The 12,569-nt window shown below is 40.4% G+C and overlaps 2 protein-coding genes across 2 annotated transcripts; both read right to left on the reverse strand.

Moving 5' to 3' along the window:
• Nucleotides 1-253: 253 nt before the first annotated feature.
• LOC114746048 (NAC domain-containing protein 87-like) lies at nucleotides 254-2,342 on the reverse strand. The gene is made up of 3 exons (XM_028934240.1): nucleotides 1,996-2,342; nucleotides 1,567-1,847; nucleotides 254-1,387 (listed from the first exon to the last, which is right to left on the reverse strand). The coding sequence occupies exons 1-3, from the start codon at nucleotides 2,183-2,185 to the stop codon at nucleotides 674-676; spliced, it is 1,185 nt and encodes a 394-aa protein (XP_028790073.1). The 5' UTR covers nucleotides 2,186-2,342; the 3' UTR covers nucleotides 254-673.
• Nucleotides 2,343-9,863: 7,521 nt separating this feature from the next.
• On the reverse strand, nucleotides 9,864-11,897 carry LOC114746053 (ricin B-like lectin EULS3; the record flags this gene model as incomplete). Its single annotated transcript, XM_028934245.1, has 4 exons — nucleotides 9,864-10,162; nucleotides 10,431-10,659; nucleotides 11,198-11,320; nucleotides 11,568-11,897. Coding segments are annotated over 4 exons (684 nt in total), but the record flags the coding sequence as incomplete, so codon positions are not given.
• Between the last annotated feature and the right edge of the window lie 672 nt (nucleotides 11,898-12,569).

A 12,569-nucleotide genomic window follows, 5' to 3' on the forward strand; every position in this document is an offset into this window, starting at 1 on the left:
ATGGGCCTTTAGTGGGAGGCACTGGCGCACACCTGATGTAGAACCTTTCCGTCTCAAACTTTGAAAAAATGGAAATCGAATTAATGCTCCTCCCTATATAGATATATGTATTGGTGGGGCGTCACACAGATATGCGATGGCAAGGAATAATTATTATGAGAACAAACACCAACGAACCATCTGAGATGAATTCCATATGGAAAGGCATGTATAGCAACCAGTGTTTACTTTGTGCGATAATACACAGCAAAACTGGAATCGTACACATCTATTTAACTTGGACAAAAACGGTTTATATTATATCTGAATATAAAGAATAAAAGAATAAAAACAAACCCACTAATTATTATAAGAAAGAAAGGAAAAAAAAAAAAGAAACAAAGAATATATAGATGTACATGAGTTCATCAAGTCCTTTGGTATGATCTAAGGATGAAAATCTACCCTGAAAAGACTTGGATAACAGAAATCTATACAGTATATTTTTGCATCCAAGAACTTTCCTATCCTGTCTGATATGATAATAAATCGGTGTTTGAAAAAGAAGGGGGGGAAAAAGCCTGTTTAAAAGTCTGCAATATATTGGAGGTAATATATCCTAAGTATATAAAACCACGATCGGGCAAACTAGCTCTTGATTTCTCTCTGCGGGCTCTTCATATCTCATGATTCGTCAGTAGTCCCAAAGGCATTCCAACTCAGAAAGGGGCACAGCTGGTGGAGCCTCAAGATCCTCGTACAATGCCTTGTTCCTTCCCATGTCGAGCTTGGAAACAGCCGAGGAAGTGTCGGCGTTTCTGTCGTTGCTGAGGCCAGTATCCTGCGACACGCTCACCACAGATTGATTGCCGGACGACACCAACGGCTCCGTCTTGCAGAGTTTGTCCAACCCGAACAAGCCGCCGTTGTTATTGGCTGCAAATGCCCTCAGAAACGCCCGCTGCTGGTCATTACTCATCACATAGCCTGGATTATTCTGCTGAAAGGAGAAGCTCGGATTTTGGATTTGAATCTGAGGATGCGAAAGCGAGTCATTGACGAAATTGGAAGTGGCTTGATTGATGGTGTAATTGTTATTGGTGGGCGTCATCATAGCTTGAGGCTTCATCATCAGCTGCTGCGGCGGCTGCTGGTGATTGTTGATGATGGAGAGGTTGGGAACATAATAGCCGTCAGATGGTTTAGATGATGACACGGGTGGGGATGGGTTGGTCCCCTTGAAGGCACCGTCGCCATAGGAAGGCTTGAAAGAAGGATCCATGAGAGGTGGGAGTGATGAACAGTCGAGCAAATCATCACCGAGAGAGTTGATCCTCAAAAGGCCTTGAATTGGGCTCTTTTTGACATCAGAGTTCTTGTGGAAAACCTTGCTTACAACCCATTCGTCCTGCCAATTAATAAAAAATGTTAGATTCTGTTGACAATTAAACTGAATAAAGCAAAAAAGGGGGCCATAATCAAAGGACCACACATGAAAGAAACTCTCAAACCAACACGAAAAGCCGCTTTCCAAAAAGCAACAAAAAAAGGAAGAGCGGAAATTGATGAAAGAACAACAATCAATACCTTGGCAGCCTTGGGGAGATTGTAAGTGGCGAATTTGCCTTCCAATCTGAACTCATGCATAACCCAGTTGGTTTTCTCTCCTTTAGGAGCTCTCCCTCGGTAGAAGACGAGGGTCTTCTTCATCCCAACGAGGTTGCCTTTCCCTTTGTAAATCTCCTTATCTTTTCCGGTGGCCTTCCAGTAACCGGAATCGGTGGCTCGATTTGTCCTCATGCCCGTCGGATACTTCCTATCCCTTTGGCAGAAGAAGTACCACTCTTTCTCACCCATCTTGGCTTTCTCTGCACAATCGTTATTTCACACGGCTATTATTCAATAAATATATTTCAAAACCCAATCAATAATCATCGAAGCAGGAACATGAATTGTTCATGAATAATATATATCGGCAAGTGCCGAAAAGAAAAGGCCAGGGACAAATTAACTTACTGGGCAAGTCCCAAGGCTCGCACTTGTTCAAATCAGCCTCTCCGACGGCAGTTGCACTGAAACTGCTATTGAGAACCTTCTCGGTGAGATAACAAGTAATGATCTCCTCATCGGTGGGGTGGAATCTGAACCCCGGCGGCAAATCCAGAGGCTGATCTTCCCCTTTGTTCACCACGACCGGCTCTTCCATGACCGAGTCCTCCAAAAGAACGAAACAAACAGACGGGTTTGATGAAAGATTCAAATAGATATCACACAAACCCACAGTATATACCAAAACCCAGATTATATACACACACAAAAACGAAACAAAGAAAGAAGAAATAAGAAGAGAAAGGCAGGATAATAAAAGAAGAGGGCTTTTAAGAAAGTAGAATCAAGAGAGGAGGGTGGGCTTAAATAGAGAGGAGCGCGTAGAAACAGCTCAGCTGGTGTGTAAGATGCGTGGCATGCAAGGCACTTCCTGGGGAAGCCTCCACTTGTTTTTTTTTTTTTTTTTCTGTGTGGAAATTTGTATAATTTTGAAGGATATATACGTCTAATTTTAATGGAGTGACGTATGTCCCATCTAGTTGGCAGCTTCGCTCTGTAGCTACCCTCTTTGAAAACGGATGCCCAGAAAGAAATGGCAAAAAAGGGGCAGCCTTTCTACGGAGGTGGGTCCCACCCGCTTGTTTTCAAATGAACAATAACAACTTTATCCGCTACCTTCAACCTAACATGGGCACATTTTCACTGCCCCCTTCCCATCATCTTCACCAATTCAAAGCTTCAGTATCAGAGTGCGTGTGAATATTGCAGAAACACCTAGCCAGCACAAGTTTAATTTGATTTTGTATTTGCTTACTGGTATATAGTTTCCCTATATTCAGCAGCTTTAGGTGTGTGTGGCAGTTTAATTAGTTTGTTCTTCTTTTGTTGTTGGCTCCTAGATCGGCTGCTTCACATCAGTGCACATGTTACATTATACTTGTCTCCGCACCTCGTTGAAAAAAAAAAAGTAAGGGGGCGAATCTTACTGATTTCCACGGGCTCTGCAAAAGAAGATTAATTATATTTCCGTGCGTACAAGATGGCACATGACTAAAAGATAGTGGGTTCAATACAATTCCTGTTGTTTAAAGGCCTTTCACACCTGCGAGTCAATAATAGAGAAGTAGGGGGCAGTTAAAAACGATATGCGAACTTTCTCAATGTTTGATTTCAGATGCCCTGTGAAGACCAATAATTTCTTCTTCATTTCTCACTAATATTAACAACGACGTCCTTTTCCACGATGGCAACATCTCAGGCAAGGTGGTGCCTACATGTGTCGACACACGGTAATTCCATCTTCTTTTTCTTCTTCTTTTTTTTTTTAATTTTTACTGGTTTCATTTTAGGATTAAAATTAATACCCCTCCGAATTGATTAATCAACTGATGAAAGATAAGGTCAAAATTAAATCGAGGGAATGAATCGGTCATATGTGCAGCTGGAATTAAAAGTAATGGTGGTAATTAATTTGGGAGAGGCTGTGGCGGGGGGAGAGCTGAATTTTGGTAGGGCCGTGAGAAACAAATATATATATATTTTATCTTTGTCATTATCTCGTTTGAATTGATATTATTAGTACAGTTTTGGAATATGTCTCTTATGAATGAACAGGACGGAGTAGCAACTATCCAGATGGAGAAAAGCTGAGGATTGACACTATCTCCGCAACTTCCTTGAAATTTCATTCCCCAGTATTTCCAAAATGCAAAACGGTCAATTAATTCCATTTAGTCCCTTTCTGACGTTTCACGGGCCAAGCAAACTAAGCAAAATACAGCTACGTCCACAGGATTTATGGATCAAATAACTAATATATCATAAATCAATTCGATCAAGTATGAATTAAATGAGCGATCGTTGATTTTTTTTTTTTCCGAGGGGGGGGGGTAATCAGACGTATATTGAGATTCACATGTAAAGTTTGCATATACATATGCAGAAATGCGATTAAAGAATAACTGTTCTTTTTTATGTAACAAACGAGAATCTATCGTTTTTAATTTTTTCCCAAGAACTTTAAAGTCACGTTCGTATCTTTGACATGAAATCGTATCCTTTATATAAAGTGACCTCACGAGACTGAGCTTTATTTTTAGCTGGGCGTGGAAAATGGATAAAAATATGCATCCACATTCAGTTAAATGAATACTGCGAAGAAATAACTAATTAATAACGTTAAAGGGGGATTGAAGTGACAGGTACCAGCCTCAAATTAAGGGACCGACTTTAATCTTTATTTGAACCCCAAAGAAATGATCCGAGCTGAGTCAGCACGCTCTATACATGTCTGATCATCACAATGAGTGGAGTTTAATTTCCGCTCGGCTGATCCTCATGTGGAGCAGAATGAATGAAGATTAAAGTTACACACATGAATTATTGGAATACTTCGAGATGAAATGGAAAATTAATACTTTATGGGAAGGCATGTTCAGAGTTAAAAAGGAGGATTAATTAGTATGGATGGTTAGGAATACTAATCAAATCCTATTTATAAAGTGAAGAAAGTATTTTTTTTTTTAACCTTATCGATACGTTATGTCATTAAATAGTTTACAGGAATGCACAAATTTATCTTTTAGTAGGGAGCTGGGATGATACGTTCACACCAGGACTACTCCAAGACAAGTGAGGTGATACTGCGTTCAAAGTGAAAGCGCGTTGGAGAATCTCGGGGCCACAGTACAATTGGCCTTCGATCAGCCACCTGTTGCTGCTTATTATTTTAATCCCACGAAGAAGCTTCCTTGGTTTCAACTTACAATCAGCGACTTTTGTTTATTTAAGAAAATAATAATAATAAATAGAGCAGAGCCTTAAAATAAAAAGAGAAGATGAAGAAGAAGGAGGATTAGGGGCGAAGGGATGAAACGACGAGACGCCAAGTTGGGATTAGGAATTAGGATTTTTTGTGTTGTTGCCGAAGGCGTTTTTTTTTTGGGGGGGGGGGTTTGAATTGAAATTCCTCCCCATTTGTTTAATGCCCCTATCAACCGCATTAACTGACTTCCTCATCCCCCGCCTTTGTTTATTATCTCTGTACTACCTTCATGCATGCTTCTTTAATCACTGTTCCCTTAAAAATCAACGCCTATTTTTTTTTATGAATAAATCGATAATGGTGAGAGATGGGATGGCTCATTTATGAATGTTGAGAAATCAATTGAGCATATAGTATTTTTTGGGGCTGCTCTCAGGTCTGATTGGAATTAATTAAGGATGTGATTAAGGTTAAATAGGGGAAGAGAAGAGGAGGCACTCTGCCGCCACCATCCCCACCGCTTTCGGAATGGGAATATATTCCCTTTTTAATTAAAAATTTCATTAAAATATATATAGTGAACCAAAGCGTGTGGACCCCATCCCCCCGGGAGGCATCATCCCTCTGAAAAACAAAATATCATTATTAGCGATTCCACCCTTTTAATTATTTGCCTCAGACAACATAAACAACCATCATCTATCCTAATGCTCCTTTTTATCTTTTCCCTTTTTTTAATCCTCAAAAAAGCTGCCCCTGTGTACCCTATCTATCTCTTATTTCCATCTCCTTCACTGCCCTCACACCCAGACGCGAAAAATATTGTTACCGGTCAAAAAAATAAGAAATAGACAATATATATATATATATATATTTCAGTTTGATGTGCACACAGCCCACGTGGAGGGGTTGTTTATATGTATATTAAATTTGACCGCGAAGTGTACGCGTACTTTGTATACAGTTCAAATTTTGATTCTTGAATAATTATGAATATTTATTGCCTGTAAGAGTTTTTTCCCCCAGTCATTGATTGTGTCATAATACGCTGTTAAAAGAAGGAGCGGAGATGGATTGGATTGGAATGGAAGGATGGAGAAAGTGTTAGCTTGGGCATCTAAACCGGCCCTGACTTTATGCACAGCCAAACCAAACTGAACCGCAATCGCAAAGCAAAACGGTCTGACGTTTTGTGACGCCACGCATGGAAACGGCGCATATAAAACATAAATATTGGTCGTCGTGTGCTTCCTTCCTCCCTAAGTCCACATATAAAACATCCTCGCCTTTATTCTGAATCATTGCTTCTCCGCCATCAATCTCCACCCTTGGATTGCCATACCCTGACGTCACTCCACTCCAGATTTTAACCCGGAAACGACCCGGCCCATGTGCCTCCTCCCTCTTAATCCTTAATCTCCTTCCCTAATATGCAAAAAAAAATCAGGAACCAAAAAACATAAATAAAGCTGTCATCCTGGCCATGAAGATTCGGAGGGGAATTTTTTTTTTAAAAAAAAAGGAAAATGGTGGGCCATTGAGATTTGCGAGTGAGGTTGTGGGGTTGGGGGGAGGGTGGCAATTATTGGTGATTTACTAACGTAAAGCGCAGCAATCTGAGATAAGTGTGTAGGGCCCTCTTCATATATCCTCGTAAACCTAACACTGTTTCATAGGTTGAGACAGTTGGCCCTCTTTCAGACACTTGCCCATTATTTTATTGCCTCTTCCTTCATTTCCCAATGGTCCTCCATATCAGCTTCATCTTTAATTGATTAGTTAATTCATTTCCCTCATCATCTTCCTCCCTTCCTGCTCAATATTCATTACTCAACTCATTGCCAATAATATAAATACTGATCTATCCGTCATGTGTGTATACAAAATAAATATAGCCTTTCTTCCCCGTTTCTAAAAGTCAAATATTTGATGGTACTGTTATCTGTTTCGTTTTCTCCTGAATAATTAACTGTGAAACAAAAGGGACAGAGATTAATTAGCACAGAAAAATCAACAAAAGTTAGGCTGCACAATTAGCAGTGGAGGTTAGTATTCGCAATACGTAGCCGAGAGAACATCGTTTTCACTTTAAATCATTGGATTTAATGGGAACTGGTTGATTTATTAATGCTGATCGAGATGACTGCTGGCTAATCGTATTTAATTGGAACGAAGCATCTAGAAGTGGGCATGCCACGCACAGAGAGAGTGTCATTCATATCCATTCGCGGACGAGTGGGATTAAAAAAAAATCTGTTTTTTTTTTCCTGCCCTCCTTCCTTTAACTTTATTATATTAATTGTGTGTGTGAGTTTAGGTCAAGAAGAAAGAGTCTCATTCACACAGATGACTAAATCATGCCACCCTAGAATAAAGAACAGAAACTGAGATGTGGGTAGTTTTGCATCCTAACTTCATTAGGCAAGCCTCTATTGTAACGCTCATGAGTTAATTAATATTAAAAAGCACCCCATAAAGGTCATCGTCTTTAATTAGGCAGATCAAATCAGTAGGTGCGTACGCAAGTGCTCTGTCCATATATCACAGTTTAGTTTTTAGCAGAGAGAGATAAAGATGGCGGGGGTGTGTGGAGGTGGGTGGGGCACTGGTAAAACAGGCGTATTTGACCGGGGAGAGACGCGAAAGGGGTGCGGAATTTACTGAAACCATGAATCAGCAGGGCACGTACGTTACTTACTTTGTAGCTTTTGGATTGCTTTTGGTTGGGGGATAATTTAAACAATTAAGATGGTATTTTAAAAATGATAAACTCTGTTTTCACAGTTTGAAATAACCAAGGCAGGCATGCGGGAGACGAATGAGATATAATAATAACAAAGGGAGATTAATTAGGTGGCACGAGAGTGTCCATATCAGGATGAGGGAAGGCCAGGGCGTGGTCGGGGCCCTCGCAGGCCACCTAAATAATTAAAAGGAAAAAAACAAGAAGAAGGCAGCCAGCCGAAGGCATTTCAGGAGATCACACACTGATAGGCTCCTATCAATTTGGAGAGGCAGGCATGCATATTGCAGGCATTGACCGGAGACGAGTGATGACAAACTAATATTCAGCACGGGACGTTTTTCTGAGCTAGCTCTTATTCGTCACGATGAAGGGTTCAGACTTGAGCGAGTTCACCTTAGAGTTTTTTGTTTCTGGAGGCAATCTTATTTCACGCGCTAAATATGGACATATCTTTCAGTAAAAATGCAAACATTGATTCGTTTGTGAGAAATTAGTCCTTTCCATCAAACCTGATTCATTGATAATTAAACTCATTGCAATGGTAAGATTGAAAAATGGGAAACGGTGGAATTAGAATGGAAACAAAATGTAGAGTGGCACGGATTAGTCAGATACCATCCGCCAAGATTTGGTAAGCTTTGGACAGATGTGGAAGCCCATCAGGACAGCCTCATTTGAAGTACGGCCCACTGGTTTCATTTTTGCCAAAGCAGATGCTTCTTTCAAGGGATTTCCAAATCAGTATCGAACTCGCGGCACACAGTCAAACAAGTTTACTACAAGAATATTCCCGTCCTGGACACGAATCTTATTTCCCCGGACGTGGATGTACGTCTACCCATCTTCATTTTTAATATTTTTTTTTAACAAAAATGGAAGGCCGATCATTCCGTAAGGATTATATCTCAGGTTGTTTTTATTTATTTATTTTCACTCAAACGCTCTTTTTTTACTCGAAGAACACTTTACACTTTTTCAAAAACTAAAAAGAAGAGTCATACGAAACTTCGGAAGGCGTGTGCGAGACCATTACTCGTTTAAACTCGGGTAAAAGGCTCCTGCAGATTATGCGGTCCTGAATTATGAAAGTTGTGTGAATCAAAAGTTCTTTTTATGCCTTTGGATAAGAACCAAATAATAATTACTATATAAATTTTCGAATGGGATATGTTCTCCTCTTTGAAACTGAGAAACGACGACGACTCCCTCAACACCGTACATTCCAGTAAATAATCCCGTATTTTTTCTTTTTTTATAAGTTATGCTGAAAAATTTTCGTTTTGATCATCTTGCAGATACAAGAGACACGTGAGAACCTTGCTTGATTAGTTATCGGAAGAGTAAATGATAACAACTGATGTAATATCGGGGGGAAAAGAGGTCCAGAATTTACGGCAGTACAGTCAAAGGACCAGAAGATTATAAGTAATTGAAAATTCAATGAATTTAATCCAAAGGAAAGGACCGACTCCATCGCCGCTTGTAATGGGAAAGAAGACAACATTCCCAAGCCATGAACGCTAGCGTAGAAGCAACCAGATTGTCTCGGTTTCAAAAGCAAGAAGTTCAAGGTTGACAAAGTCAAGCTCTCTCTGTCTCTCTGTATCTCCCCATCGTGTTACGTGAATTGAAGCACCATATTACCAGCTTTTGCGCGTCTAAAATTTCAAACACGAATTGTATCAGAGCGGTACTGGAAAATTTTACAAACTTACTTTATTTTCCTAATGATCTTAGATCCCGTTTGGTACAAAATATTAAAAATGAAAGATTGAGATTAGAATTACAATTAAAAAAATTTATTAAAATAATATTTAGCATGAGTAATTACTTAATATATGCGATTAGACAAACCCATAGAGATGAGATTGAGAGATACCACTTCTCTTTATAGTATTCTCCAACCTCACATACATGGATTTGATTAATCCCATATAACAATTAATTTCTTATACTAAGTACTTTTTTGATAGATTTTCTCAGTTGCAATTCCAATTTCAATTCTTCATTTTCAATACTTTCTACTAAACGTAGCTTTAATTCAATCTTCTATGATCTCCAAAAGCTCTCTGCTCATTTTTCTATGTTTTGCTGATGTTTTCCTTTGTTCTACACATGCACGTGGATTTTGACTTATCATGTATATGACACATTTGCTTTGTATTTTGTATCAAATCGGAGTTCTTCTATCCTCTGAATGAACTCTTCCCATCCCAACCTCATTTGGTTATTTCATATCTTAATGATCAATTTTCAAAAAGAAAATTACGAAAACTGTTTCTGACAAATAAAGATAAATTAGTGGTTTACCCTAACCCGCACGTATCAGCTTAATAGTAAGATGGTAACGGAAATAATAATTAGTGAACACCAGTTCCATCCCAGTAGCAACAGTAACAGCTCAACGCATCATGTGTACACACAGCTACAGCTCTCCCACCAGTCACACACAGACAGGTAATTGATAAATGTAAATGCAGCAAAAACCATTTGTAAATGCATAAGATACCAGACATAAATGTCACTCAAACAGCAGAGCTAGCAGTCGTCGCATCTTGAGTTCATAAAGATACTGCACCTTCAGAGGGGCACGGCATTCTCTCCAATAAATTTAGTTCGTTCTCCTGCATTTAATCACCACCATAAATATAAATGCTATTTCTTTAACCCATAATACTGCTCACCAGTGATTTAGTCAATTGTTGATAAATCCTAGTTCTATCAAGCATTGATAAAAACTGAAGCTATTTCCGATCAGGGTTATAAGCTACCAATGAAGGGATGGTGGTAAAGGAATTTGGAATATATTATAGTTAGTTATTAAGCAAGTAGAAGACGTAGAAAGATTTTTTTTTTTTTTTAAATTTCTTTTTAGGTCTCGGAAAGACTTACAGTAGGATGCGATCCTCCAGAGCTGATTATCACCTTTGTTCCACTCCCAGAGGACTATAGTTGTGCCATCATGAACACCCCCAGACCTCTTATCACCATGGAAAGCATCCACATTAAGATGAACATTGTTAACCATCCTTATAGCTCTATAACCATCAGCAATCTCCTTGCTCTCAGTCCACAGAACTGACTCATCAAGATAATCAGACTTGTAAGGTATCAGTCGAACCTGCAAGACATTTACGAAAGACTCTTTTTTTAAGCAAAAAAAGGGCCTCTGCTTATTCTCACGACGCAACAGGAAGGAGCATGCACAAGAGAAATCACTGATCACATTCCAAGACCTAAATCAGTACGGAAAGCACATTGATGCGGATAAATTTTCTTTTTTTAAGAGGGAAGAAAATGATACGACACTTTTATTTCATCAAATTTTGAATTCAACATTTGAGTATTGGACCAGCACAGTCCACTGCTCATGCTATTCGGTCGAATGAACATGAATAGAACTGCACGGAGCTCATCATCAACTAATCAAGAAAAAGTCGTCAAGGCAGAGTTCACAAGCGAATTATGCTGGAAATGGAAAAGCCAACACAATACTGTAAATTCTAGAAAGGTACTTGGAATAACATCAGGAAATGGTACGGTTTTGAACAGTCCAGCGATATTATTCATTTTAGCTCATGTGATGGCTTGATTGGTTTCCCTAATAACTTTGACTGGCGCAGCAAAAGAATCGAACTTTGATGAGAAAGAGAAGTTACCGGATGAGTGGCGCCGATGGAATGCTTAACGGCCTCACCAGTAGCTTTGTTGACCAGAGAAAAAGCGGGGCACCCCTCTTGATCCTTCACCCTTGTGCTGTACTTCTCATCCTTGTACCAATGCTGCAACAATAATAATGAACAGCATGAACAGTCAAATCAGTCAGTCAGACAGTCAACAAATTCAGGGATGATCCTATCTTCATAATTTGTACCGAATTGAAAAATAAGAATGTCCTAGATACGCAGAAACTCCAAAGAGCCGGACCCAATATACGCTGACAACACTAGCTAAAGGAATACCCAAATTCAAACGCCGGCAGCTAAATCCAAGGTATCAGTAAGAATCGAAGTTGCGGGTAAGTGCTACCTGGTAGTCATCGGTGGGATCGGATGGAGCAAGGACGACATTGCCATCCCGAATGGTAAGGGAGAAATTGGGGGCAGCCCTGGAGAAGACCCTAACAGTGCGCCTGTTGGAAGAGACAGTGGCAGAGGTTTCGTGATGAGTATGATGATGAACGAAGGAAGGCAAATGGGGGCGATTGGTGTGGTGGGTCTCATACGTCTCCACTTCATGAGAAACATGGTGCACAGATACTGCGGTGCCGGGCGGGGGGCGTAAGCAGGAACGCGGGGCGGCGGAGGCGGTGCCTCGGATGAGTAATTGAAGGGGAGGGGACCCGATTGAGGAGGAGGGAGATCAGAGTAGTTAAAGTTGTAGGGAGGTGGTTGAGATGGAACATGAGAAGTGTGGTAGACTTGAGCTGGGTGAGGTATGGGTGGAGGAGGCGGCTGATCACCGCCGTAGAACGAAGGGGGCGGAGGAGGAGGAGGATTATGGAGGTCAGAGAAATTGGATGGCGGTGGCGGGTAATCTTCAGGTTGATCGTCCCTCTTGTGATGGTGGGAGTGATGGTGCGAGGGATGGCCAAAGGGGAACTCCATAGTGGATTTCTTTCAGTTTCTTGTGATGACACGAATGAGCGAGGGATAGAGGAAAGAAAAGGAACAGCAGAACGGCGATGTGAAAATGAAACCAGACCGCGTGATGGTGATCAGCACGGTGGGCCCCTCTGGTGCGAAATCAGTGGACACGTGGCCAGCGTATGCATTGTGAGGGGCGGGTCTGAACTGATATCGGCGTGCCTCGCACGAACGTCAAGAGGAGCGGGCAACTTATTATTCCATTTGCCATTTGCCATTTGCCATTTGCCAGGTGTTTGTGTATTTTTAATATAACTTTACGTTACATTAAAGAAAAGGTTTTATTTCGTAAAATGAAAAGAGGTTTGTTTGAATGTGTTCTCAATGGGGGCCTTGGTGGTTGAGGACTGGGTAAGGTGAGACGTTGAACATGTTAATTAAGTGA

This window comes from Neltuma alba, unplaced genomic scaffold (genome assembly GCF_004799145.2).
Source record: "Neltuma alba isolate B1F8T4 unplaced genomic scaffold, ASM479914v2 tig00004874_pilon, whole genome shotgun sequence".
Classification (NCBI taxonomy): domain Eukaryota; kingdom Viridiplantae; phylum Streptophyta; class Magnoliopsida; order Fabales; family Fabaceae; genus Neltuma; species Neltuma alba.

Excerpts from the sequence above, each read along its gene's own strand:
- LOC114746048 (XM_028934240.1), bottom strand. The coding sequence starts at position 2,185 with ATGGAAGAGCCGGTCGTGGTGAACAAAGGGGAAGATCAGCCTCTGGAT. Across the intron at positions 1,848-1,995 it reads CGAGCCTTGGGACTTGCCCA|AGAAAGCCAAGATGGGTGAG; the intron begins GTAAGTTAATTT and ends ACGATTGTGCAG. Across the intron at positions 1,388-1,566 it reads ATCTCCCCAAGGCTGCCAAG|GACGAATGGGTTGTAAGCAA; the intron begins GTATTGATTGTT and ends ATTAATTGGCAG.